At 39.8% G+C, this 27,557-nt stretch overlaps 1 protein-coding gene across 7 annotated transcripts in view; it reads right to left on the bottom strand.

The window, feature by feature from the left end:
• DGKI (diacylglycerol kinase iota) overlaps positions 1-27,557 on the bottom strand; it is a 419,897-nt gene that overhangs the window by 58,573 nt on the left and 333,767 nt on the right. For all 7 annotated transcript variants that reach the window (XM_032401488.1, XM_032401491.1, XM_032401494.1 and 4 more), the window contains 4 exons: positions 18,729-18,798; positions 16,561-16,601; positions 15,517-15,644; positions 13,127-13,249 (listed from right to left, as the gene is read on the bottom strand). In XM_032401488.1, coding sequence (XP_032257379.1) covers positions 13,127-13,249; positions 15,517-15,644; positions 16,561-16,601; positions 18,729-18,798 — 362 coding nt within the window. The remainder of the gene's footprint in view (positions 1-13,126; positions 13,250-15,516; positions 15,645-16,560; positions 16,602-18,728; positions 18,799-27,557) is intronic.

Raw genomic sequence — 27,557 nt, 5'->3', positions numbered from 1 at the left:
ACTCACAGGCCTGTCTGGAAGAGCCAGGGCCCCTTTATTTCCTGGTTACTAACATGGAATTATAATAGAAAGCAAATGAAGAATGGTAGGTTGAACTAGAAGCTCTGCTACCCCACAGTCCACTCGGCACACTACGAATAAATAAACCGTTTCTTGGCTGTGAAGTCCTCATGGGGAAGACAGCCCATGCCCTCACACTGAAAGCAGCTCTAGGAGTATTCTGTCAATGTTCCTTTTTCTGTCTGCCTTCCCTCTTTTACCCTCCAGCTTTAGGGATGAGGACCACAGCAAAAACACCACCTTCAATAAGAAAGGTGACCATCCATCCTACTCAGGAAGAGGAAGAGAAAATCGAAGTGTCTTGTTTCTAGCTATTTATATCAATTCTGAATGTTCTTCCCCTCTCTCTTTCATCATTCTCCTTTTATTTCTCTTTCCTTCTCCTTACTGCAGCCCTGAGCGTTCCCTGGGCTTATCTCACCCACCTTCCTCACATTTTGGTAGAACCCAATCTCTCTGTAAAACAGCCTCCCATCATGTGCTAATTAATGCTCTTGTTCCAACTGAAGAACACCAGGAACATTCAGGTGTGGGCCAAGATCTCTGGGTTGGATGCTGTTCCCTGCCTGTTCCATTACTGCTAATTGTCTGTTACCAGACTCCTGAGAAGTAGCCCAAATGGAAACTGATTTCCCAGCTGGATACCTCTTCCAGGCACATTTCAAGAGTCTATACCACTGCTGCAGAAACACCAACTTTATTTTTCCTTAGTTTTACCTTGAAGTAATGATGCTACACAAATTCAATTTGTTTCCTGAAACTGTTGATAGACAAAGAATTTTCATTTAAGTAAGCCAAGGGATGATTTAATGTGATTTGAAGGTGCCTCGTTAGTGCAGTAGGTAGCGCGTCAGTCTCATAATGTGATTTGAAAGCATGGCTGTAGATGATCATCTCTGGCAATAGCTTTTCTCCCTTGAGATTCCTTCAAGGATATGCACTGCCTGGAGTACTGTTATGTCCACCCTATGACATCATTTTGAGAGCTTGAGGGAGAAATAATGAGATCACAGATCTAGGTGACAACTTCATGACCATTAACTCTCACACCAGAGCATCCCTAACTAGGTAAAACAGAACCAGAAATCCCTCAGCACTGAGAATCTCCATCAACCAAACAATCCTCTCTTTGTTTGCTTTTGCTCCCTCTAATTATGAATATTGCTTTTAAGACAATAAACAAAGCACATACAGTAAAAGAGCTACGGAGAATGGGAGCCAGAGAGATGAAAGTTACAGCAACCATACAAAGTGGCATTGAGATGAGAGACAAACACATTCTCTATTCAAGTGGTCACAAACCCATTCAGGGAATGCCAAATAGCCTCAAAGGTAACATTCACCACAAATGAAGGGGCGGGGGGGGGGGGGGGTTGTGCTGCGGAAAGAGCAAAATCGAAGGAAGGAGAGCGAGATGGGTATTTGTATGGAGGTAACGAAATAAGACCCAGAAGCTAAATAATAAAGGCTGTTTGGTAATTTCTCCATTTGATGTAAATTTCCTCTAATTCCCTTCAGGCTCCTAATTTCCTATTCTTTGAGAGTCTCCTACCCAAATATATACCTGATGATCCCCACATGAGCTGTACTTGAAATGATTTCTGGGTTTTTTTAAAATAAGTTCCTGTATTTAGGTGGCATTTAAAAAATACCACTGTTTTACCACCGGCTTGTAACAATTCGATTTCTCCTATCCATCCTCCACAATCAGTTTGCTGAGGAGGAAGCCCCTAAGGGCCCTTTGAGCTTGAAATTGTACTGCCACCTAATGTTCATGCCTGAGAACTGCAACAAAATGAGGGGAAAGGCTTTTTGAAATCTGAGGGGAAAGATGAGGACAAATGGGCAAAAGTGGGCAGTAGACACAGGGAAGAAACAGAGCTGGTGTTGAAGAAACCAACACTGACCAAGTTCATTCAGCATGAGAACTTGACCATCACACTTTGTTACCTAAAATATGAACATTCCTGGGAAACATTGTAGCGTTTTTGAAGACATGAAGATAATTGTGTATTAGACACAGTGCAGCCGTGCAGGTACAAAAGATGTGATACTTCACGTTAGAAATCAGTTTTTGCAATATAGTTGCCTGCTTAATTTTTTAAAAAAAGGCGGGGGGAGAGTAAAGGAATAGAAAAGGCATGTTATTCTGAAATCGAACCAAAGGAGATAGACCTGCAGAGAGCCAAGAGGGAGTATCAGTAGGGAGAACCTGTTAGCAAAAGCCGCTGGCTCGGGCGCCTGGGGGGCTCCGTCATTAAGCGTCTGCCTTCGGCTCAGGTCATGATCTCAGGGTCCTGGGATCGAGCCCCGCGTCAGGCTCCCTGCTCAGCGGGAAGCCTGCTGCTTCTTCCTCTCCCACTCCTCCTGCTTATGTTCTCTCTCTCTGTCAAATAAATAAATAAAATCCTAAAAAAAAAATAAAAGGCACTGGCTCTAGCTTAGTGACTCAGTGAATGCTGGTCAACAGCTCTGTTGAGGCACAACTGACCTGGAGTTTCGTGAATGTGGACTTTTTTAAAGTGTAAATTGAAATGAAGCTCTGGGATCTGAAGGCAAATTGTTTAGTGTTAACACAAGAAACTTCCATGCAAGGCTATCTCACATATAACAATATTCAGGATAAGCAGTATCTACCTTGTGGGGCCAAGGTAATTGGGCAAAGGCTTACTCACAACTAATTTTTATTTTTATTAAATAAGGACTTCTGAATCCAGCTTTAGACAATGGAAGAAAAAAAGAGGTGGGGTTGGAAGCTGCTTTGGCACTTCTCCTGAAGATAACTGTGATATATTCCAGAAGTTTTCCTATCAACATCTCCCACCTCACCTACTTCTCAGAAAAGGGAATTCATGTTCAAGATACTGGCATGGGAAACAGAATCTGAAAAGTGTCTGTCTCCTCCCCACGCTTCTGTGTCCAAGGACAGGGCAGTTTCTAGGTAATAGATTACAAACAACCCAAAATAGTAAAGGAACTCTATGAGAAAATGAAAAATTAATACAAATGAATCCCAGCAAAAATGAGAACAAGAAGTTAAAGTGGGCTCCACGAACTCTATCTTTGAGAATAATTAATTCCATATGTGAATATCAGGCATGACTATAAACTTAATTCCATTCCGGGAGTTGTTGGAGGTAGAGAACTTACATTTTATCCCACTTTTAAGGAGACTCTAAGGGGTTTATGGAGTGAGACTAACATCAAAGAGAGAACTGGAGAAACTGTAAAGCAATGCTGTTGATGTTCTTATGCTTGGTGATTAGCACAAGAGCCAGAAAGGTTAGGAAAAGGGAGAACGTGGTCCTTGTCTCCCTGAATTCCAAGCAAGTAGTTTCTCCATGTTACAGAGTGGTTTCTTGTGCTGGTCTCCTCAGGGCTGTGGGCTCAGGGGTCCCCAGAGGTTCATGAGAGAAGTTCCACACTCTATACCCACCCCTTCATTTCCAAAAGCAATAAAGCGACCCCTTCTCACCCTGACCCCACACCTGCACATACCAGGCAATTACTAGTCAACATCCCTCCGACCCGAGATTCGTGGGCAAATATTTTTGGAAGGATTTCAAATTTATCACTCATACTTTAAATCAATTTAATCAAACTACTCATCTAAGGCAGATGCATTGAGAAAAGAAGAGCTTGGGTGGCAGTTTGAGAAAGAAGCAAAAGGATGAGCAGGGTAGTGTGGAGGTAAGTCAACAGGAGGCAGGTGAAACCTTGAAACAGACCCTTGAACACTGAAAGCCATGTACTCGGAAGAAGCAGGACAAATGGGATGAGGAGGGGAAGGGCAGGGCAGGAGGCTCGCTAGGACTGCCCTGCTCTCCCCAGCACCTCTTCCTCTGTGTTGCCTGAGTGCTCTGCCCCTCTGTGGAGGTAGGGAGGAGGGCAAGAGGCAGCCAGTACTGAGCTGACTCCTCAGGGACCTTCAGAGGAATGAGGGGATGAGGGCAGCCGGTGGTCAGGACAGAGGACTTACATGCATCAACATTTCAGGTCCCGGGTAGGTGCACCAAAATCATATTCAGGAAAAACTACAGCCTCTTCTCTCTACTCTGATTGTTAAAATTAAAAACAAATATTTAGGGGCTGAGTCGGTTAAGCATCTGACTCTTGATTTTGGCTCAGGTTATGATCTCAGGGTCATGAGATAGAGTCCCACTTGGAGCCCTGAGTGGGACTTTGTGCTCAGTTCCGAGTCAGCTTGAGATTCTCTCTCTCTCTCTCTCTCTCTCTCTGCCCCTCCCCCACTCACGGACATGCGTGCTCTCTAAAATAAATAAATTAAATAAACAAATATTTAGTTCCGATCTTATCAGGCACCCTTACTTGTAAAGTGATCATCTATGGGAAAATTGCCTCCCACCTTCCCTCCTGTTGCCAAAACCTGCTATGGATACCCAAGGACACAGCACACGTCCCAGGGAACAAGGACTCCACAGGATGGGATCCTCTGGGAATAACGTGACAGAAGACCCAACTCTGGATTCTGCACCCTTTCAGAAAGAAAGAAGAGATCACTGATAGAGTCTCCAGAAACTGTACAATCACCTGATAGCAGGGACATTTTCCCAGCAGGCTCTGGGAGATGATTCTTCTCACACTTGACTACATTTTAATCCTGATGCTTAGAAAAAGTGGGCCCTCAAGGAGAGACGTGCCATCATTTTGTAGGATTAACATCCCCTACACCTATGCCAGCTGTTTGTTTGTTTGTTTGCTTTGTTTTTGAAGCTTGGACCCCATTCAACACACCCTAAATCCCTCCTCTACCAAACTGATGAGATTTCAATGTCAAGCTCTTAAAGAAGATCCAGGGACTGGTTCAGAAAAGAGAGGACCAACTGTGCAAAAATGGACTGAGGAGTGAGCCAGCCATGAGCACACAGCTACTCCCAGGGGACACAAGACAGAGGAATGAGAGAAGATTCCCCCTTGCACCCAGGTCTCCATCTCTGGCACAGCCCCTGAAAACAAAGAAAAATTCTCATTCCTCTATTGGCTTAACAATACCTGCTCTCACTTTTGGAGTAAAGAGGGAGATGGAGTTATTTCCCTAGTTTCAGAACGGTGTGTAAGTGCTTTTGTCATGAAAGACTGTCACCTTAGACTAGCTTTCCTTAATGCCCTAAGGCAGCATGTGTTGTTGGAAGGAGAGAGAAATCTCCTTTGTTTTGTTGAAGACTGATAATTTCCTGAGGTCCTTCTACTGCTCCCTGCTTGTTAAGGGAACTCAAGAAAAGTGCTTTCCTTCTGCACATCTTGCCCCCCTATTTTCTCATGCTCTGGCTGTCTTGTCTCTTTGGGTTGGAAATCCTTAGGAAATCCCAGAATTCTCGTCCATCCATAAAAGTTGATGCTTTATGGTTTCCCACTTGCCAATGTTCTTCCCCTCCATCCAAAGAACGTCCAAAGCCTCCTCAAGTACTCAACTTATAACCCAAAGAATCCAGAGATCTGACATGGGAAACATGCTGGCATCTCAATGCACAGGGTTCTAGATGGGGTTCTTCCCCTCCACTCCCTGTCCCCATCTCACCTTTGTGCTCATCATCAGTGCCTACAATTATCCATACTCGCCATCGTTGCCTTCTACTTTCTCACTTGTAAAACAGCAACCTCTCTCTGAGTGAGGGAATTTAAGGCATCTTTATTATTTTAATGCGAATTCCCTGGGTCAAACAGATCTACATGAAATTTGAAATATATAAATGGATTCCACAACCTAACAAAAACGTCTAACATTTAATGTATCATTTTGTTACATTTGTGTGTGTGTATGTGATTAGAACTGGGTTTGCTGCAGTATTATAAATAGACATCTCTATTTTCATTAGAGTGCCTTCTCTCTAACATCCCACATTCATCCATTCATCCAACAAGCCTGCCTTATGGACATCTGGTATACCAGCTACAGTGCAAAGGGCTGTGGATGTGGAGTGAGCAGTACAGTTTGTCCATCCAAGGAACTCAGATGCTTTAAAGAAGGATCTGATCAACTTTCCCTCATTCACCATGTTCCTCAAGCATGAGTAGGTAAGGCTACCACATTCTTTACAAATGAAAAGAGAGAGCCCTTCAAGTAATATTTCCTCAGGTGGTAATCACCGACCAAACTTGAACTCATCAAAATGGAAGGGCAGAATTTCTTGGCATCATTTTAAATCAAATGGATGTTTAATATTAGAGCTTATTTACCTTAGCAAGATTTTTCTTCCAAGTGGGTCAAAATGAGATCTGATATCTAAAGAATTCTATTCTGGCGCTGCCCCTAACTGAACTTGGAAATGGTACTTCGTATCTGACAAAAGGTTTAGGATCCCCCTATGCCTAACTGTTTGAGGAGCAATTATAAGAAGAAGAGAGCAAAATTTCTTATTAAATATTTTGTATACCCGAAGGAACAGAGTATCGTGTGCTTGGCTAAATAGGGTGGGGGACAACTGGAGGGAAGTAGGGCAGGGAGAAAAAGAAGAAAGGAAGTTGTATGTCAGATAAACTGGAACTCTTCCAGCTTCAGGGATTAGGCAGGGAGAACAAGATTTAGACCAAAGGTAAGCAGGATGGGAACCAACCATCTTAGTGAAACAGATGCAAGGGACTCCAACCAGACAGCACTGATTTCATCTCTAAGACAGATTCCAGCAAAACCCACATCCCACTAAGAAGATTAATTTTCTCCCTCTTATCAGATTGTGATGCTCAAAGGATATTTCCACAACCCAATCACTGCCCTGTGGTCTGTCCTCCTGGTGAGAACTTGGAGCCGTGACAATAAGCACAATTATCCTTTTTATTAGAGTCAGGCCATCACCTAATGTTCCCAGAGAACTGGGTAAGGGAAATAGTTGGGAGACAAGAGCGGAATCTGAAGCTCTTACTCCTTCTCACTCTGAGAGTGACTCTGAGTTTGTGGAAGGGGGAGGTTTCAGGATTATCTTCTTGATATGGTGATTCAAAATTTTAGACTACCTGAAAAAGCCAATTTTTAAAGTATTATTAGGTGTTCCGGATATCCCTAAATAACTTGCTACTTGTACAAACTTCCTTAAGCACACATCAGGTAGAGTGATGCTAAACTGAGTACTGAGTACATTAAATTATTCGGGGAGCATTTCTGGTTATATAATGGTGAAAAGCAGATACTTATCTGCTCATGTACAAAGGTGGAAGAAAATAAGCTTGGAGTCCTTAAAAAGCCTCTTTCCTTTGAGGCTAAATTTTCATTATTTCTTTAAATACTCATTCTTTTCATATAAAAATAAAAAAGTGAAATCTGGAGGAAGCAGCAAATCCTATTCCTCTTGTTTCCAGAACACTTTATGCATCTATCCATTACAGCACTTAGCAGAGAGAACTCTAATAATTGATTTGTGGAATATTTCCCCTTTGAATGTAAACTCTTCAAAGGCGATAATAATTTCTTGTTGAGTTGTATATCTTCAGCGCCTAGGTATTTAGGAGTGTGTGTATATATACATATTCTAGATATATAGTTCCTACCTAGAAGCTGCTCAATATTTATTTGCTCAATAAATGAATGAATGAATGACTCAACCTGTTTCTTGGAATCCCAATGAAAATAATCAGACCAGATACATTATAGTTTGATTTTTGATAACATAATCTCTTAGAGACTGCAGATCATATAAACCCATTAGCTCTGCTTAGCTGATCAGGTAACAAATACTTGCCTAGACACAGATGTCTGGATGGAATGTCTGCCTTCGGGTGGTTCTCTATACTCTTCCACCTTGTCTTAGTCCTGTGGCAAGATATTCTCTTTTTACCTGTGTGACCTTTATCTTAGTTCTTTCAGATTTAGGATTTGGAGACACTAAGAAAAAGTGCATCTCTTTTAGTTAGTTTTGGGGGTTTCACATAAACAAACAAACAAAAAAGAACTAGAAAAGATTATTATTTTTCAGAAACTAAATACCTCCCAGTCCCTTAACCTGTTTTCCCTTAACCCATCTGACTCAGGTTAAGTCTGCCCTTCTCAAAAAATTACTTGTTAAGAATATACTAGAGTTTTCAGTCAGTGCTATTTTTTTTTTTTTTTTAATCTCAAAGATCCTGAAGTTGAGAAAAGTCTGCCTTAGGACTGAGATTCTGTTTGCTAAAATTTCAGTTAATTCCTCCCTTACAAATCTTCTGCCAAAATGAAATACAGCCTTGTCACTAATTTTGGTGGTATAATTAATGATGAGAGCAAACATGTTTCTAGAATCATATTATTTTAAGTAGAACTTTCTTAAACACTGAAAACATTTTTGAACCTAAAGACAAATTCATTATGAGTCAACCACCTCTCACCAATTTATCTCAAAATTGGTTCTTAAAGATTGTTTTTTACTATGTTCACAGGTTTTGAAGACCGTATATGTGTGTACATCCTTCTTTGGAATGATAGTCTCTCCTAGAGGACTTGTGTATAATTGGACTATCTATACCTTCCTTATAAAATTATGATGTTTCTAAATGGAGTTACAATATAAAGGTAATAATAGAATCTAAGAATAATAATAGAAATCTAATTCATTCTATTTGTTCATTCCATCTCACTCTTCCTGAAGTAGAAGGGAGGCTGATGGCTCTTAGAAATAAGAGTTAAAATGAGGAGAACTCTGAGGAGACCCCCAGGGGGTTGGGTCATATGGAGTTTGGAGGGGAAAGGGTCACCTTGAGCAGGTGCAGGCCAGGTGCCGTGGAGGAAGAATGCGGTAGTAAAGCATTGCAATTACAGTCCTTTCTGTTTCCCATATTTACTATTTTTAAAGTCACTTTTCTCAGGATTTTGTCTCTTACCTGCCTTTTTATTAAAGAATCAATATTTTAACATTTAAGTCTCGGTTAATCATTTCTTTGTTTTATTCTCCTCATCAGTGATTTCTGTCTTTATTATTATTCTTCCCTCTTGTTTGTTTTCTACTCTGGGATTCTTTTTCCAGTTTGTTAAACTGAATGCTTTATTTGTATGAATCATTTTTCCTTTGATAAGTGAATTTAGAGTCATAAATCATCCTGTGAGTAAGACGTTAGTGGGTTCTGCAGACTCTGATAGTTATTTTCAGTTCTAAGAATTTAAAATTTCCCTTTTGATCTTTTTATATAGTGAGTTATTTAATATTGTGAACATGATGTTAAACTTGGACTTTCCCTATCTCCAAGCTGACCGGGGCTTTAAAGCTGAAAGCAGCAGATGCCGGTAGTACCTAAAATGTTACAATAATTCTTTTTTCATGTTTTTCATATTCCTGCTGGGAATATTAAGCAAAGTTGAAACTGCACATACACCCTGCAACACAGGACCCATGCCCCAGGGTATTCACGGCATTTTAAAAATAATATTAGAAATTGCTATCAAAATCGAGAAATAAGTTACGGAGTATTAATGATGCAATATTCTATACCAATTAGAGTTCATTAAAAACTACATATATCAATATGAACACATTTTAAAAATACAACCGTTGAATGAAATGGCAAGTCTGAAAAGCATATACATTGTTCAATACAGGTAATGAAAAGTAGAAAGATAATACAAACAAAAAAATCCATAAAAAATATATTTGTATGTTACTGTATATTGTTTATGGACTGAAAGACCTAATGCAAATAATAACATAAAACAACATAATATATCAGTGTGTTTGGCACATGAGTACCCTTCATATAATTTTTTTACAGTTTTTATTTAAATTCCAGTTAGTTACCATACATGTAAAATTAGCTTCAGGTGTACAATAGAGGGATTCAACACTTCCATACAACACCAGGAGCTCATCACAAGTGCCCTCCTTAATCCCCATCACCTGTTTCACCCACCCGTCCTCCCACCTCCCTTCTGGTAACCATCAGTTTGTTCTCTATAGTTAGGAAGTCTGTTTCTTGGTTTGCCTCTTTTTTAAAAAATTTTTTAAGTTCAATTTAATTAACATATACTGTAATATTAGTTTCAGAGGTAGAATTCAGTGATTCATCAGTTGCCTACAACACCCAATGCTCATTACATCAAGTGCCCTCCTTAATGCCCATCACCCAGTTGCCCCATCCCCCACCCACCTCCCCTCCAGCAACCCTCAGTTTGTTCCCTATAGTTAAGAGTCTCTTATGGTTTGTCTCCCTCTCTGTTTTCCTCTTATTTTATTTTTCCTTCCCTTCCCCTATGTTCATCTGTTTTGTTTCTTAAATTCCACATATGAGTGAAATCATATGGTGTTTGTCTTCCTCTGACTCATTCTGCTTAGCATGATACCCTCTAGTTCCATCCACATCGTTGTAAGTGGCAAGATTTCATTCTTTTTGATGGTTGAGTAATATTCCATTGTGTGTGTGTGTGTGTGTGTGTGTGTGTGTGTGTGTGTGTGTCTCACATCTTCCTTATCCATTCACCTGTCAATAGACATCTGGGTTCTTTCCATATTTTGGTTATTGTGGACACTGCTGTATCTTTGGGGTAAATACCCAGTAGTGCAATGGCTGGGTTGTGGGGTAGCTCTACTTTTAACTCTTTCAGGGAACTCTATACTGTTTGCCTCTTTTTTTCTCCCCCTTTGCTCTTACGCGGAATTTAAGAAATAAAACAAATGACCTTTCGAATAATTTTTGTGCTTATTTAGATTGGGGCAAATTTAATATATATTTAATATTTTTTAAATAAAAGTCTATCTTTTTAAACATTTCAATCTCTTTTTAAAGATTCCCCAGACACTTTACAAATGCTAAAATAAACAGAAGCCAAAGTAAACCTTTCTTGGGCCACGGGGCTGTAGGCACCATGCCTTTGCACCAGCCCTTCAGGAAGATAGTACAGTATGGTCAGAAAAAGCATGAAGTCAGAAGTCAAGCCAACCTGACTCAAACCACAATTCCCACTCCTGCTGTCTTGCGTGATCCAAGATGAGTATTTTAAACTCTGTAAGGCTCACTTTACTCATTGTTAAGCAATGGTAAGATTTAAAAGTTGTTAAAAGAATTAAAGATAATTTAGCTATGATACAAAGCAAGTAGGAGACATTCTATCAATACTAGCCATTACTAACATGGTATATAATATCTATGTATTATATAATTGAATTATTCCGTAACAGCAATTATACCACTTTGCATCAGAGATGATCTCTGAAGGAAGTAAAGAGATGTTCTTTCTAAGGAATTAATGGACACAGTAATAATAATAAAAAAAATTAAAGAATTAATGGGCAAATTGGGGTAGGGTACAGTACTTACTTATTTTTAATGATTTAAAACAACTCTTTTATTATGCTCCTATATTCTTTGAGTCAGGGATTCAGGCAGAATTTGGGGGGGGGTGGCTTGTCTCTATTTCACAATGTGCAGAGATTCAGCTAGACAGACTCAGAGGCTAGGGGTGAGTGTTTGAGTGTTACTTTGTTTTCGAGTGATTTAGCAGGAAAAAAATTTAAAGTTAATTGCTCTAGTGCACCTAAGAGCTAAGGTAGTATAAATGACCAAGGCAACTGACAACTGCCAAGTAAAGATCAATAAAAAATTAAGAGAAATCTCTGAAAGGATAATACAACCCAAATGAAGAATAAGAGTTGATTTTTATATAGAGTTTTAAGAACATGGCTATTACATGAAGTAGTATGTATATTTGTGATTTGGGAAGAATATTTACTACCTTACACTTCACATATCATGATATATACTTTAATATACTCCACATAGAAAAATCAGGGAACAGGAAACCAGAGTGAGATCACTCTACTTTTTGGAAATAGCTTGTCTGTAAGAACAACTACAATACTCATCTGGTTTGTCTAGGCATAATTCCTATGTCTGTGTCTAAACTCTAATTTTTCAAATAAATCTGCCCGCAGCTAGGTGGCCACATTTTTAGCCATCAGTGGGTGGCTGACTCATTGTGGTTCATAAGCATCAATTCCATATAAAAAAGAAATGGAAAAACACCCTGAGTTGTAAGCGATCAAAATGTGATCAAAATCTAACTTGGTTTGATTAAAAAGGAAAATCCACAGTAATTCACTTTCTCCTTTCTACTCTTCACACAACAAAATAAGAGGTAGTACAGAGAAGCAATTAAAATGAAATTGCCTTTTGCCCCTGGGATATCTAAGTAGAACCTTCCCACGGATGAAGTATTTAGCTCCAGATTTCTCACTTTTCCCCCCTTTGCCATACCAAAATTGCTGTGGTCTTCCTTTAGAAACAATGTCTATTTGGTTAACCCTAGGCTTCTAAGACTCTTAATCTTTTTATTTTGTAAAAATTGTAAGACTGCACAGTAACAAGGCCATCGGCCCTATTCAGTTAGGACCTTGGATAGGATTGGAAACCAGCCTAGTATCATGAATTGCAACAAACTTGTATAACCTCTGAAATGGGGTGAAAGAATGTATCCATGACCGTTGACCGCACCTAGAATCTGCTCCTGCAAGGAGATAGCACAGGAAGAAAAGAGTGTGCAGACACAAATGTGCCAGCACTGTGGCAAAACTCCAACATTCACCCTCCTTTCTGACCATGGGCAGACCTCAGAAGCAAACACACTTACTATTCCGATCTAGGAACAAAAGCTGCATCATTTACCCCAGAGACCCCGAGTCACGGGAGCAGCTCCACTTCAGCCAACAAAACCACCTGACTGTACGACAGGACTGGAGACACATGAAACAGAATTGTAGCAGCAAGAGGAAATGTTCCCACAAATGAAAAAACTCTATGTCACTTCCAGACTCTTCATGATCTCTCTCATGCATGTCTTCACGATGTGGCAAACACAGGGACATCTAGTAAACACTGGATTCCAGTAAAGCAAACACTAGTGAGGTTCAGAGTATGTATAGATACACACGTGCGGTCTCAGAGCGGCTCGGGAGCAAAAGAAATGGAAAGTGAAGCTCCGTCAGGAGCTTGGGGTTGGGAAAAGTGAGCCAAGTGAGTAAGATGGGGGAGCACAGAGTGGCACAACAGACAGTTGGGAGCACCACTGAAAAGCGACCCCTCACCCCTGGTGAGGTACCCGGCACTCCTCCCCCGGCGATCACAGGGTCACAAAGGACAGAGAGAGCACTCTTACTGTAGCACACGGGAGTGGCTGAGATCTCTCAAATCCGAGTCCTCATAATGCGGAGTTATCGTTCCCAGCCCGCTGTCGCTCAGCATGCGCTTCCGTAGGGCGGGATTCCACCAGTCGGAAATCCTGGGAGAAAGCCGGGCACCAGGCATTTAGGCATTCCAAGCCAGCACGGCACCTACTCTGCTCTGTCTCAAGATGATTCTTGTCTAGATGTGAGATGGCAAATTAATCTTTACTGGGTATTTACCAGTTACTTCTTCACATTCATTATTTAATTTTCTCAAGTATCATGAACTATTTGTGTGCTTCTGCCCTCTACAGATGAGAAAACTGCCTTTCAAGATTAAGTAATTTTAGGGGTGCCTGGGTGGCTCAGTCAGTTAAGCATCTGCCTTCGGCTCAGGTCATGATCTCAGGGTCCTGGGATCAGCCCCACTTTGGGCTCCCTGCTCTGCAGGGAGTCTGCCTCCCCCCACCCCCCACCGTGCACGCACTCTCTCTCTCAAATAAAAAAATGAAATCTTAAAAAAAGATTAAGTAATTTTAAATGTGATGTAAATAAGAAGTAATGGGACCTGATGTAGAAATGGAAATTAGGAAATAACAAAGCCCATCCTTTTTCACTGCTTTCCTGTCCTTGTTCATTTCCAGAAGGGGCAACTGACCAGAAATAAGAAAGGGACTGATTGAAATGCTAATGGATTTTCAAGCTACTTTGAGCTACTTTATTTTTGGAGCTAGGGCTAATAGAGGATGCCCAGGACAAAGCCATTTCTTTTGGCCAATTATTGATATAGAGAGAGGGCAAAGAGCAGGGTGAGTGTGGTAGAACGGGTTTACTCTTAACCAGATTGAAGACTGCAGCCAAGATCATGTTGGGCAAGAGGACAGCAAGACTCTAATGCCCACTGCCCCTGCAGGATGATCCAGCATCTCACTAGCTTTCCCCACAGCGGATAGGCTGGATTTACAGACATGGACTGTGAAGATGGGCTTCTCCACCACCTTCTGGGACTCCCGGGGATACACATTTGATATCACTAGTTCTGGCTTTCCTAAACGCCGCTATATACCTGCCCCATCCTGCCACTTCTGTCTTCTCTGGACTTGATACATATCACTGATACCAGCTGGCCTTGGCAGAGTAAGAAATATTCAGAAATGGCAGCAATGACCAAATAAATTAGTGCACAGGGGTAAACAGGCATAAGGTTACCTCAAGTGAACATGTCTACATATATGTGTGTGTGTGTGTGTGTGTGTACACAATTCGCAAATGCTATTTGAGTGCCTGTGTGTGTGTGCTTTCCAGCGAAATCCTTATTTTAACTATTTGGCCTCCATATACCAGTTAAGACATCAAAATTCATCAGACTTTACAAGGGCAGAAATTTTCAATTTTTTATTTTTGCGCTGTTGTTTCCTAAGGGCTTCTACTAGTAGCTGGCACCTAAAAAGGTCTCTAAATAAGTATTTTGGAATTGCTGAAATAACCTAGAAATATTAATAATATTTTGGTGGTTCAACATAGTGATTAAATGCACGGGCTTTAGCATAAAACCTGGGACCAAATCTCAATTTTGCCATTCATTTTCTGTGCAATGGCGGCAAAGTTAAAGAACCCTCTGAGCCTCAATTTTGTTATCTGTGGATTTAGGATAATAGTAGTACCAGACATGCAGGGGCACTGTGACAGGACAGTGATGACGAGGATCATTTTAATAACATCATATTGAATGAGTGTCTACCAAGTGTCAAGAACTATCCTAAATACTTCACACGTATCAACTGATTTAATTTTCAAACAATTCTCTGCGTAGTCTTCATTTCCATTTTACAGATCAGGAAATAAGCACAGAGCACTTCCAATGACAAGGTTACTATGAAGTGGTGGTAGGGATATAAGAAAGGCATTTAGGACAGTATGTGGCTCACAGTAAGTGCTTGATACGTCATAGTTATTATTATACCATCTCTGTCTCAGGCTGCCTGGATATAGCAAAAAAAGGGAGGAGGAAGTGGTAGAGGAGAAAAGTAAGAGTCAAACCACCTGTGCCCATTTTCCTTTGGATGATACAAGCATTATAGATATATATGCACAAATGCAAATACTAGTACTTTATAGTTTGGTAAGAAGTGTGGATGTAGTGGTTAAAGAAAGTTCAGACATGGTACAAATCTTGGTGGGAAAGAGTAATTCTATGCAGCCATTCAAAAGACAGACACAGAATGGAACCAGTTATGCTACACGCTAATGAAACCCAGCAAGAAAACCTGTATTTCAAGATAGTTCAATGTCATTAGAAATGTCCAGTGCAAAGCCACGTCGGACACGGATGTCACACTGTGGCCAGCCTCACTACCACATCGCCAAAGAAGGGCGCACTCACCCTGACGCTTGCTCCACCACCAGGTCAGGCATTCCTGGAGGTGTTCCTGCCTGCGGTGACAACACCATATCTGGATCCAGAATAAAAATCTCGTCTTGGGAAATCTCCATCACAAAGTGCAAATGTTCCTAAGGAAGAAAAAAGAAGTCTGTCAAAGGATTGACAAGATGCTCAAATCTATCATCTGATAAGTGACAAAACAAAGCATCCTTGGTCTTGAGGGATAATGAAAGTCGATGGCATATCCAAAGACCACAGTGTATGTTCAGAGGCCTGACAAGTGGACATCCATCCCTGAAGCGACATGGTAGCAAGAGACTGGTGAGGGGAAGAGGTGAATCCTTCTTGGTTTGGGATTCCTACTTGACCAGGATCTTGTCAGGTGTAACCAGAGATGGGCTTGCCTCTTCTTCCCAAATACTTTCTAAGAAGCGACACCCCACTTGTGGCTTGGTCCAGCATGAATTGTGCAGTAAGCTGGACTTGGACCCCCAGGATCCGGCCAAAGCTAAGCGGCATGATTAACAACTGGTTTTATCACTGGATTCCATGCTATATTATTATTTATTCTTCTTCTTCTTTATTGCAGGAGAATTTGGACAGTGGGAACATTTATTATCATTGAGCAGAAGCATTTTTTTTTTCTCATTACGAAATCCCGGGAAGTGATGAGTTGCAACTGAGTAGCATAAATATACACCTGAGGTGTCAAACTTGCTAACCAAAATAAGCTGAAAAAGCCATAAAATGGAGCTAGGAAGTAGTAAAAGTAGCAGTGTGCGAGAAAATTTAGAGTGCAGGCTGGTGATAACATCTATAAGCCTGGTTATTTTCTGTACTCATTTACAAGGTCAAATCTTGAGTCCACAAATCACAAAATGTGTGAAGACAAATAAAAAAACTCATAACTTAGGCTATGAGTCCCATGCTGGAATGTGTAAATGTTTTAGGGTTTACATTAGAAAAATGTGTAAGATTAGCTACCAATAAAGTCTATTGATTTGGGAATTTTTCACTTTTACAAATAGGCTCAAGAAAGCTTACCTGAGATCTGTCTATTCGGTAAAAGCGATCAGCAGAAGTTGCTAGGAAAGAAAAATGTATATGGCATTCAGAGTCCTGTGATCTAGCACCAAATTTGTAACCTTCTCTCCTATTATGCCACTCAAAATCTTTGCATTCCAGGCATGCCGGCCTGCTGGCCAGTTCCTAAATTTAGAAAAACCCAGAACTTCCCTGTCTGCTATGGCTACGCCCCAGCTTAGAAAGCCCTTCCCCATTACATCTCCCTAACTAAATCTTACTTGTCTCTTAAGGACCAACTTAAATGCTGCCTCCTCTGAGAAACATTCTTCCGTCCCGTCTTCCCTACTCTGGACAGAATTCATTGCTCCTACCTTTAGGCATATTCACATTTTTTTATACTTCTTGTAGACACCATCTTCATAAATAACTAGGAGACAGAGATATCTGCCTCTTTAAAGGTCTGTGTTTCATTTACTCTTTTATGTCTATAGACACTAGCACAGGACCTTAAACAGAGCTGGGACTCAGTATGTATTTATTAAGTAAATAAAGGTGGTGGTGGGGGGGGGGGGACTCGTAGGTAGCCAGACTTCCCAAGGAAGTGATTCTCATTTTGAAAAAAAAGCTTGAAGATGCAGAGCCAGGGACCACAGCTGGTACTGAAGGATTCATTTCACTTCAAGATTGAATTCCTAAGCCATGTCTAAAGAAAGCCAAAACAGTAAAAATAATTATTTAAGCATTCTTAAAAGGAACTGGGTTGCATCTGTGGTTTGGGGAAAAAAAATTGCAAACTTTGGGTTTGTAGACACTATTCTGATTATTCTTAATACTCAAAAGAATTATGTTCCTCCTCACTTAAATCTATCTAACAGAGTCCAAATATTATAAATAGATTTTCTACAAAGTACATAGTCCTAGAGGGAATAACTCAAAATGCAAATAATCATTCAAAAATCATAACTATTTAATGAGTAGCTTCTCTCCAAAGGACATGAGCTGAGAAACAAGACAATCACGGTCGCTCCCCGCTAAAAGCAACAAAGGAATAAAATCTGAGGACTTATTCTACTTTGGTTCTTTTTAACCTTAAGTGTGATCACCTTTTAAAGGTTTTTCTATCTATAGAATATAACTAACATCACACTTGCAATTTTATCTAAGAATGTATAAAGAACAGACTGTATATAGAACAATTCATATAAACTTCTAAAATTTTCTCAAATATAAGTTGTTTCCCTGTGAATTCAGGAAAAAACACATGATTGTGCTTTTCATCACAAGGGAATAAAGGAGCCGGAGGAAAGTAGTGTCAGTTATCTTCAGAGTAGGTGATGAGCTATTAATGAAAACCTAGGGCATGATTCACTTGGGTTAGATCTGATATAAATACAAGTGTTCATCTTCATAGTACTGTTCACATACTCACACATCCTGTCGCACTCTTGTCCACATTTATATCTGCATCCCCAGATCAACCAAAGAAATGTCTACAGTGAAAACCACATGTCCACATAGACAAGAGAGATACCAGGTCGTTGATACACTGGGCAGTAGATAAGCAGGAGTGTACTGTAATATGGGTAACTAACTGATAGAAAAACAGGATTAGGCAGCATCTAGGGAGTGAGGGATGCTTGCAATGGAAAATGAACCCATTAACCAATCAGAAAATAACTGAAATACATTCAATAGGCCATGCTCAGCAGAGCAGATCTGAATGCAACTGAAAATTTCCACATTTTTGCAAAAATGTATACTCATACTGAAATGATGGCTAATGGAAATATACGAAAGTTACAATAAGCAAACAATAGGGAATTAGTACCTGTCTGCTGTGTACTGTATCCATCTACTGGCCTGAATTTAAGATAAGCCCTCAACATGTTTCAGGAAAAGGGGGGGGGGCGGTGGGCACGGAAAGGGAAATGTCAGTTTGGGCAATTTGATGCTGAGTTCAGCCCAAGGTAACCAACTTTCTCTGAAAAAAATGACTTCAGGAAAGTATGTCGCAACATCAGTGAGTCCACATAGTTTGAGATGCAAATACCAGTCACACAGAGCCACATAAAGAGTTTCTGAATAATCCCTTGGAAAACCAGGGTCCACTCCACCCCATCTATCAATGCATTGTTGTCCTGCTGCTTCTGCAATCCCCACTGCTCCATGAAATAGAAAACACTCACCATCTAGAAAGCACCACCGTGGGGAGAGTCTCTGAGCTGAGAGCGCCCTGGGGAAGGAGGTTTCGTGGTCCTGGAAAGAGACACATACATCCTCCTGACTCCATTTGAATGACCTGAGGGTTTTAACCTCACTGTACCATATCGACTACTTCTAAGAGTGAGCATCCTTTCCTAAACCGAGCACTGGTGAGAGGCCAAATCGTATTCTTACTAGAAAGAGAGGCTGTGCTTTGAAATAAATTACTTCACACGGGACCTTCTAAAACAACTCCCACATAAAATTTCCATGAAGTTCTCAACTACTCTATTAAGCATTCATAAATGACATAACTGGGGACATTTACCTCGTTTAGGGAATTTCTTTGCTTTTGTGAAGCTAAGGAAGTAGGGGCAGCTGGCTGTCATTTACACTGTGGTTCCCCACATGGGTATAAGGAAGGCATTGGCACAAAATGGGAAGGGGCTGAGCCTCATCTACTGGCCAGAATGGACCCGCAGCATTGAAGAAACACAAGAGGCCATCCATCTGCAGTGTCAAAACCCCTTAACTACAATAGCATCTGTTATACAGGGCAATTTGTCTGCATGAAAGCAAAGAAAATCAACATCACATACTGAGGCCATCATTACCTCAACCTTATCCACTGAACCTGCCTGCGGAGCTGCGCACAAGGAGGAAGAACCTTCTGCCAGGCTGGCTGGTGACAAAATCGTCTGCCCAACACGGACTTAGCCAACGATGTACTCATCCGCCTTAGCATTCTCCAGCTCTCTAGCTTCTAAGATGCCCGATCCTACCCCCTCTCATGTGTGAACTCAAGGCCATCTGCTAGCCTCCATCTCCTCTCCTTTAGCCTTAGATAAAAAGGTTTTTTCCTGTTCAAAGCTAACCACTTCATCTAGTCTCCAGATTACCCTCTTCTTTCCTTTCAAACTTTATTTCTGTATTCTTACTGAAATCCTCTTCCCTACCCAGAAATTCATTAATTTTTCTGCTTTCAATGGCTCCCCCTCTCTAAAACAAATTCCCCTCGATTGATCTTGTTACATCTTCTGAAAATTAATTTCCCCTTCCTTGCCCTGCCAAATCCCTGAAATATGCCTCAGTATCTCCTGCCTCCAACTTCCCCTTAGCCATTTTGGCCCGACCTCTAGAAGACTGGCTTCTGATGCATCATTCTTCAAAAGCTGCCCTTCCAAGAGATCACCAGGACTAGCATCCTTCCTGATTTAATACTACTACCAGTTCCCAAGATTTCCAGAAGTCTCTGAAGCTTTTACTTCTTACAAGGAATTAAGGCCACATCACAGAAGAACAGACTAGGGAACTGGCAGATTGAAAGCAGAAGGGATTATCTCTTTATAATTCCAAACTTTCAAAAACTGAAAATCTCCCCTAAGAGAAACTCTGTCAATGATAATTTAAAAATAAAAAGCGCATTCTGGTTTACAACACATAACTTGGAGCATTCTAGCCCTGGCTTATAATGACATTGAAATTGTTGACAGAAACAGGACAAATGAGGAGGGAGGCTAGGTCTCTGTGGGGAAGACAGTGGGAGTTTGACCCACATTAGGGATTTGAGATGTTCTAATATAGGTAGCATCCCTGGAGTGCAGCTGGGTGTGGCTGATCCGTGTGTACCGGAGGGGGGACAGGAGAAGGAACTAGGAATAACATAGGACAAACAATAAGAGAACTAATCAGAGGTTGCATTGACTTGTTTGGGGTTTTGATCAACACTCCCTCATGCCTCACTTGCTCCTCAGGCAAAGCCTATGCTTAGATCAGCGGGTCTCAAAATGTGAACCACGGAACAGCAGCATCAGCTAGGAACTTGTGAGAAATACAAATTCCCTGGCACAACCACAAGTTTATAGAAACCCTGGGAGTGGAACCCCGTAATCTTTCAGGTGAAGGTGATGTACGCTAGAGGTTTAAAAGCATGGACCTAACAAAAGGGATCCGTTTTATTATAAGAAACCTTGACTACATGGAATTTTTAATATGAATGGATTCTGCAAAGTAAATAATTGATAGAGAAAAAAACTGGTCTCGAGTCTGGCACCAAAATTTTATATTTATATGTGTAGAATTGATATAGCTATGGATAGACAGATAAATACATATCTCTAGGGATATATATGTAGCTATGAACACAGAGATATTTCTCTCTTTTCTGAACGGGCTTTGCCATCCTGCTGGTTGCACTAAATGAAATTGTGATATGTGCTCAGTACCTATTTGTATGAAAATCACATTTAACATTTCGAGAAGTACATTTTGACACATGATATACTGTTTTAAAGAAACTTAAGGTTCTTACTGTATTTTTATAAAACATGTAAAGTCACCAACATGTCCATTTAGTGTCAAATGTAGTAAGTCAGGAGATTCAAATGTGATTTGAAATATTTAGTGCCAACTATGAAAGCTCCTAAATAAAAATATTAAACAGAAACATGGCTGTCTTCTCTAGAAATAAAGATGGCTTAGACACCAAGGACAGTTTCTGAAATCTGATGTCAAACGTGCTACAGAGAGCCCCCCACACAAAAATGAAATTTCCCTAGGTAAAAATCTACGCTGAAAGAATGCAGAAGTGCTTAATTTATCATTTAAAAAAACCTAAAGATTAATAATGTTATTGCTGGAGTATTCAAATTAGAGAATATCGGATATTATTTAGTCTCATTTAATAAAACGCAGATTGAAAAAAATAAATAAAATGCAGATTGATATACTGCCTCAATCACGTGACTAGCTTACCACAGGCTGGTAAAATAATATTGGTATAATTGTATACATTTTTATGTATGAGGGTCTGTGTGTCAGGAGAGTTTTATGGATGTGCCTATTTATTTTGTATATTTTCTGTTTGTTTATTTTCTCTACACCTTCATTCACAGGCATTTGCTACAACTCAACTTCCTTAAAGAGGTTTTATTTAAAGAGAATGTTACCAGTTTGCTCTGTGAAAACACACTGGCTGCCAAAGAATAGAGATCTTTGAAACACTTCAAATAGGTTCAAGTGGACCCTCGACTAAGTTCAACAAGCCTTAACTCCCTGAAATTTTATGCTAAATTCAGTGTGTCTAGTGGAGGTGCATGTTTCACTGCTTTCTATAGGTTATTAACGTGATCTGGAATCCCAAGAAGCTCATGAGAAAAATGTCATTGAAAAATAACTGGACACTCTCTTGGTCACGTGCAGATTAACCCAGCGTCTTAGGAGATGGTTACAAGTGCACAGGGAGAGCCCTAACTTCTCTGATGTAGCTCCCCTGAACTAGGTTTGCATCCTCTCCCTCCTTTTACAGAGCTCCTTCAGCCTTGTTCATAAAAAAAATTGTCAGCTCTTAAAAACAGAATTATTAATATAATGAAGTCCTATGTTAAATGGCATTTGAGGAGTGCCTGGGTGGCTCAGTCGGTTAGGCGTCTGTCTTTGGCTCAGGTCATGATCTTGGGGTCCTGGGATCGAGCCCTACAGTGGGCTCTCTGCTTAGCAGGGAGTCTGTTTTTTCATCTCCCTCTGCCCCTCTCCCTACTTGTGCGTTCTCTCTCTCTCAAATAAATAAATAAATAAATAAATAAATAAATAAATAAAAAGGTATTCGAATTCCAAAGTAAAAATGCAATTATCACCTACCCCAATCTGGGAAGGATTTATAATGCAATGCAATTAAACTACTTATTTCCAAATTTTACATGTCAAAAAGATATATAAAAGCAGTCAAGTCTCAGCAAAATTTTCCCCTTGGATCTAATCTAGCCCACACATATATATGCAGATGAAAGGATCTCACTTGCATTAGGACCCTAAAAGTTGGAGATTACCTAAAATCAGTGTTAAAATGATGTTTCACTGCAGCAGATGGACAAAATGTAAAAACATACCCACAAAATATACCAACAATCTATAAAATAAGACACAAAGAAATTCAGCTAATCAGCACAGCTGGGTGCTAGGATGACATCTAAAAGATCCAGGGGGAGAACAGAAGGTAAAGAGCAGGCGAGCGATGGGAAATCTGGTGGCGGTTGAGGCTGTTGTATTTCACTTGAGTTGAAAAACAGAGCTAAAAACTACTTTTAATGAGAAAGTCTGCTTTGGAAAACTGACTGTGTGTGTGTGTTCCAATACAAGTTTATTTATGGACACTGAAATTTAATTTCATATAATTTATGTGAATTATAAAATATTCTTTGGGGTTTCTTCAAGCATTAGAGTATCTGAAAACCATTCTTAGTTCACAGGCTATGCAAAAGATAAATAGGCAGCACACTAGACGTGGCACTTGAGGTATAGTTTTTCAGATCTGTGGTTTCAATCATTACAAGAGAGCTTGATTTGTGATTATATTACATTTAGATTTAATAGGAATTGTGTTCCCCAACAGGTCCACTTTTTTTTAATCTGATCTTGTGAGTTATCATGTCATTACTGCCCCATCAAAGGTTGCTCTGTTTGAAAATTCTCTAAGTGGAACTCAGGAAGAAGACATACTTCAGCTAAGAAAATCCCTTATGCTGAATCTGGTCCATGTAGTACTAGGAGTTTTTCACTGGTAACCCTTTAGTGATGAAACCCAAAAGACAGCAGTAGATAATCACACTATAAATTCTTAACATCTAAAAGTTAAGTCAAATGGCGTAGGGGTGGGTTTTCTGGAAAACTCGTATTTTTGTAGGATGACATCATCAGACTAAGAAATGAGATGACAAGAGAGTCTCTGTCCTGGAGGTGTTTAGGAAAGGCAGTTCTCTGGATGAGAAGGAATAATAGTGCAATCCATGGTACATGATCCAGCCTCAAGTAGAAAACCCAGAGGCAGAGGAATTCTGGCAGCCGAGAAGACCAGCTCGTGAACAGGACAATCTTGGGGCGTCACCCCCTACTAACTGAGATTTTATGCAAATTTCTTATCTACTCTGTACCTTGGCTACCTCATTTGTAAAATGGCTACCATGGTATCTATTATAAAGGATTCTTTTGAGAAATAAGTGAAAGGACACGTGGAATGCTTAACCCATGTGTTGGCACACGTAGATATGCTGATATTGTTATGCTACACAAGTAATGTTGGGGCATCTGGGACTTTTTTTTTTTTTTAACCTAAAACAATTATGACCTTTAATCACCTTTGGGGCTCACGGAACATAGGCCACATTTCAGACTGGATCATTCAGATGGTGCTACACCAACACAAAACTATTTTATCCATAAACGTCCTTGTGCTCAGAATCTTCATTTCAGAGAAAACAAATGGAACAGATTTGTATGCATGGACACAAAAAAGAAATACATCAAACCAAGACTGAACTCATGCCATTGTTGGTTTGGTGCTTGCACCCAACACCTCTTTTCACACTATCAGATGCTAGATAGTCGCCTTAAATACAGGGTATTGTCTTCAAGGCTGAGTGTCTTCTGTCACCAAAAGCAATATTTTTCAGAACACTGCACTTTACTGTCCTCTTCCCATTCAATAATATTCCCCATTCAATAGTAACTGTGCTTGATATTTGCTTAGTTTCATCAAAATTGCTATCTTTTCTTTTGCTGACTTAGATCATCAGGTGTCACATAGCTATATATTACTCTTATTCCTTTGACACAATTATATTCAGTCTTTTCAACTAGTATTGATTGGAGCTAATGAGGCGCAAGGCATGTGATGTGAGGGTCACAAAGAAGAACAAAGCACAGGCCGTGTCTTCAGAGGGTATCTACCTCACTGAGAACCGCCGGGGTGCTTACCTTCTCACCCCAATTTTTGGAGTTGTTATATGTCTGATTTACCAGATTTCAACATCTTTTTTTTTTTTTCCCAAGACATGGCTATTTTAGTTATGATTTTATTTCCTAGCAATTGTCAAAAGCCATTGATTTTGGGAAAAGGATCTTGAGTCGGCTCCCCACAGAACGGGAGCCTGGTAAGGAAAACAGCAGAAGATATTAATAGCTGGGAAAGCACATGGAAGGGTCAGCTCACATTTAAGAAGGCCCTTTTGTTTCAAGTCTGAAATATGGGGCTAGCAATCTTTGGTCTGGGCCAGCGGTTTTCAGGTAGTCCTGACACTGATGGAGAGCTAAGATGTGCCAATAGGCACAATCCTGAATCATGCTCCTTTTTTACTTCTGAGAATTTTCCATAAACATAACTCTATTTCTGTATTCCTTGGTAGTTCTGTATTAAATGAAATTTAGACCACCAGTCTTTTTATGTTATTGCATCTACTTAATATTCTATGTTGGAGAAAATATCCCCTCGAAGCCTATGTATGGGAGAGATTATGATCAAAGTTCACAGAACCATCTCTCTTGGATTTAGGGTTACCCGGCCACCACCAGAGTTCATTTAGGAATATTAGGCTAATGTCCTATTTGGTAGGTTGATTTGAAGCCATATTCTTATGGCATATCCATTCTGTCATTAGAAAACTGCATAATCTAGCTCCATCTACCTCTCCTTCATCTATCTCCAGTATTCTTCTTGAACTTCTTCTCCAGCACCTAGAACTGAGCCATAAATGAAGAGCAGAGGCTTTGGGAATTTAAGTAAACTCTCACAAGTATCCAGCCATTTAGTGCTGGAGTCGCAATTCAAATGCAGCCCTCTTTTACTTCAGAGGTTATGATCTCATATACTCAGTTTTATAGATTTTTGAGGAATTAGAATTAGTGGGGGGTTTTGAAGGATGGGTGGAATTTGCGTAGGTCAAGTTGGACAGAAGTTGTTTTTTGACTCAGCTCAAGCAAAAACATGAAGAAAGCAAAAGCCAAAATAATTTTAATGGTTATGAAAACCTTCCTTTGCCTCTGGCATTCAAGGATATTTCATAGTTTCAGCTTTCATTAACTGTCAAACTAATCTTCCATACTTCTTATCAGAGTTCACAGCCTGGTAAATCAGAATTTTTCCTCTCTCAAATTCTCCAGTCACATTGCTGGCACACTTTCCCCTCCCATAGTCCCATCTGCTTGAGAATCCCATGGGAATATGGCAATCAATGAAAACAATAGTGAACCACAGTTCAGAGTAGAGAAACTGAAACAAGAGTTCATATAAATTCTGATTACATAAGTTTAAGATAACTTTGCTGTGTTACATGGTTACAATTCTCAACTCCATACAAGTGACCAAGTTGTTTAGCATGTGATTATCACTTCGGTTACAGCTTTATTTTCAAATCTGCACAACTATGCTTACTACAACTTTGTTTAGACAAACAATGGCAAAAAGTGCATATAACCTAAATGTCTATCCAGAGAGACAGGGTTAAATATATACCACAGAGTAGAGCAGTAGTTTTAAAAAACTGAGTTAGAGCTTCATTTATTAGCAAAGCATAATCTTCATGGTACATTACTGTTAAAAATGGGTTGTGGTATAATATATATATAGTGAGTGTGCAAAGGATGCAAATCCATTTTTATTAAAAAGAAAAAAACCAAATGTGTATCCATGTATGTCTTTGTGTATAACTTTTACAGATTTGCAGAAAGTAAACAAAAGGTACACACTAGAAGGGTGTTGTCCTAAGGTCTACTTTGTGTGGGGAGTTAAAAACCAAAGAGAAGTCTAGAATTATACACACTCGGAAAATTAAGATAAGCCAAGATTATAAAACCCGGCAGACTTCACAACACAAGTGGCAAATGAAAGTCAAGAGAAGTACCTCAAGGACCTTAATATCAAAGACAAATGTATATGTGGATGGATTAAAATTGGAACAGGAATAAAGAAAAGATTATTGAAAAAGAATTCGCAGTAACTTAAAGCCATGGTCCATAAACTCCCTTATATACTGACGTTTTTAACTAATGATGACCACATAGGTGACTAGGTGACCAGGATTCATGTACTTCCTACATCTTATCTCTCTACGCCCCTTTCTCTCCTACTCAAAAAAAGAGAATCAAAATATGAGTGATGGTGATGTCAGTAGAGAGATACTATTGAATTTGAAATAATTGTGTTTTAGATAACTGGCATTGCTAGCACACTGTGGGTAATGTACCTCCCGTCAGGTAAACAGCTGATCTGACTATATACTTAAATGCACTTGTGTGAGCGCAGCTGGGTTGCAGGGGGAATTCACATCAATAACTGAGCTGCACCACTAACAAGGACACTGATGCTTTCGGGGCTAATTTAGGGCTTCCAGTCCCCTCAGTCCTCTCAAGTTACATAATCAAATCTACAGTCCACCAAAGAGATAGAATGCGTGCTCATTTTGTGATCTGTTATTCTTCTTCATATAAATGGTGTGATTTAGATGACTACGACTGTCCTTGTTCTATAACATAGGCAGAATCATATACCTTGGACAGACCAGGCTCCTTTCCATTTTAAATATAATAATCATGTAAAACTGCAGGCTCTTTAAATGAATACTATTAACAAATTTATTTCAAAAATCCCTGATGTGATTTTTTTTTTTACTATATGCTAATGGAAAATCAGTTTCTCATGCTAAAAATACAGCTGCACGCACAAAAGCAAAGCTGTTATTTCTCATATATATTTTTAAAAGTCAACTGGCATCAACTCTATGTAATTGATAAGGAAATGATCTGAACCACTATTTGGCACGCATAAGCCAAACTTGCCCTTAATTTACATTCAATTACTCATAGCTGATGCACACATAATTTAATGAAAGCACAGCAGCCCCATTACACCCTCCAGTAGGTAATTCAATTAAACAGTATTCACCTAGCGTTTAACTATACCATCACTGTGAATGAAACTTTTTTCTTTCATAAAACTAGGGAAGATGTAAAAGACAAGGAGGCAAAACAGAAGTCCCTTTGGA

This window comes from Phoca vitulina, unplaced genomic scaffold (assembly GCF_004348235.1).
Source record: "Phoca vitulina isolate PV1807 unplaced genomic scaffold, GSC_HSeal_1.0 scaffold4, whole genome shotgun sequence".
In the NCBI taxonomy this organism is placed as follows: Eukaryota; Metazoa; Chordata; class Mammalia; order Carnivora; family Phocidae; genus Phoca; species Phoca vitulina.
The sequence above is the reverse complement of the archived record's forward strand: the minus strand, read 5'-3'. Positions and strand labels throughout refer to the sequence as shown.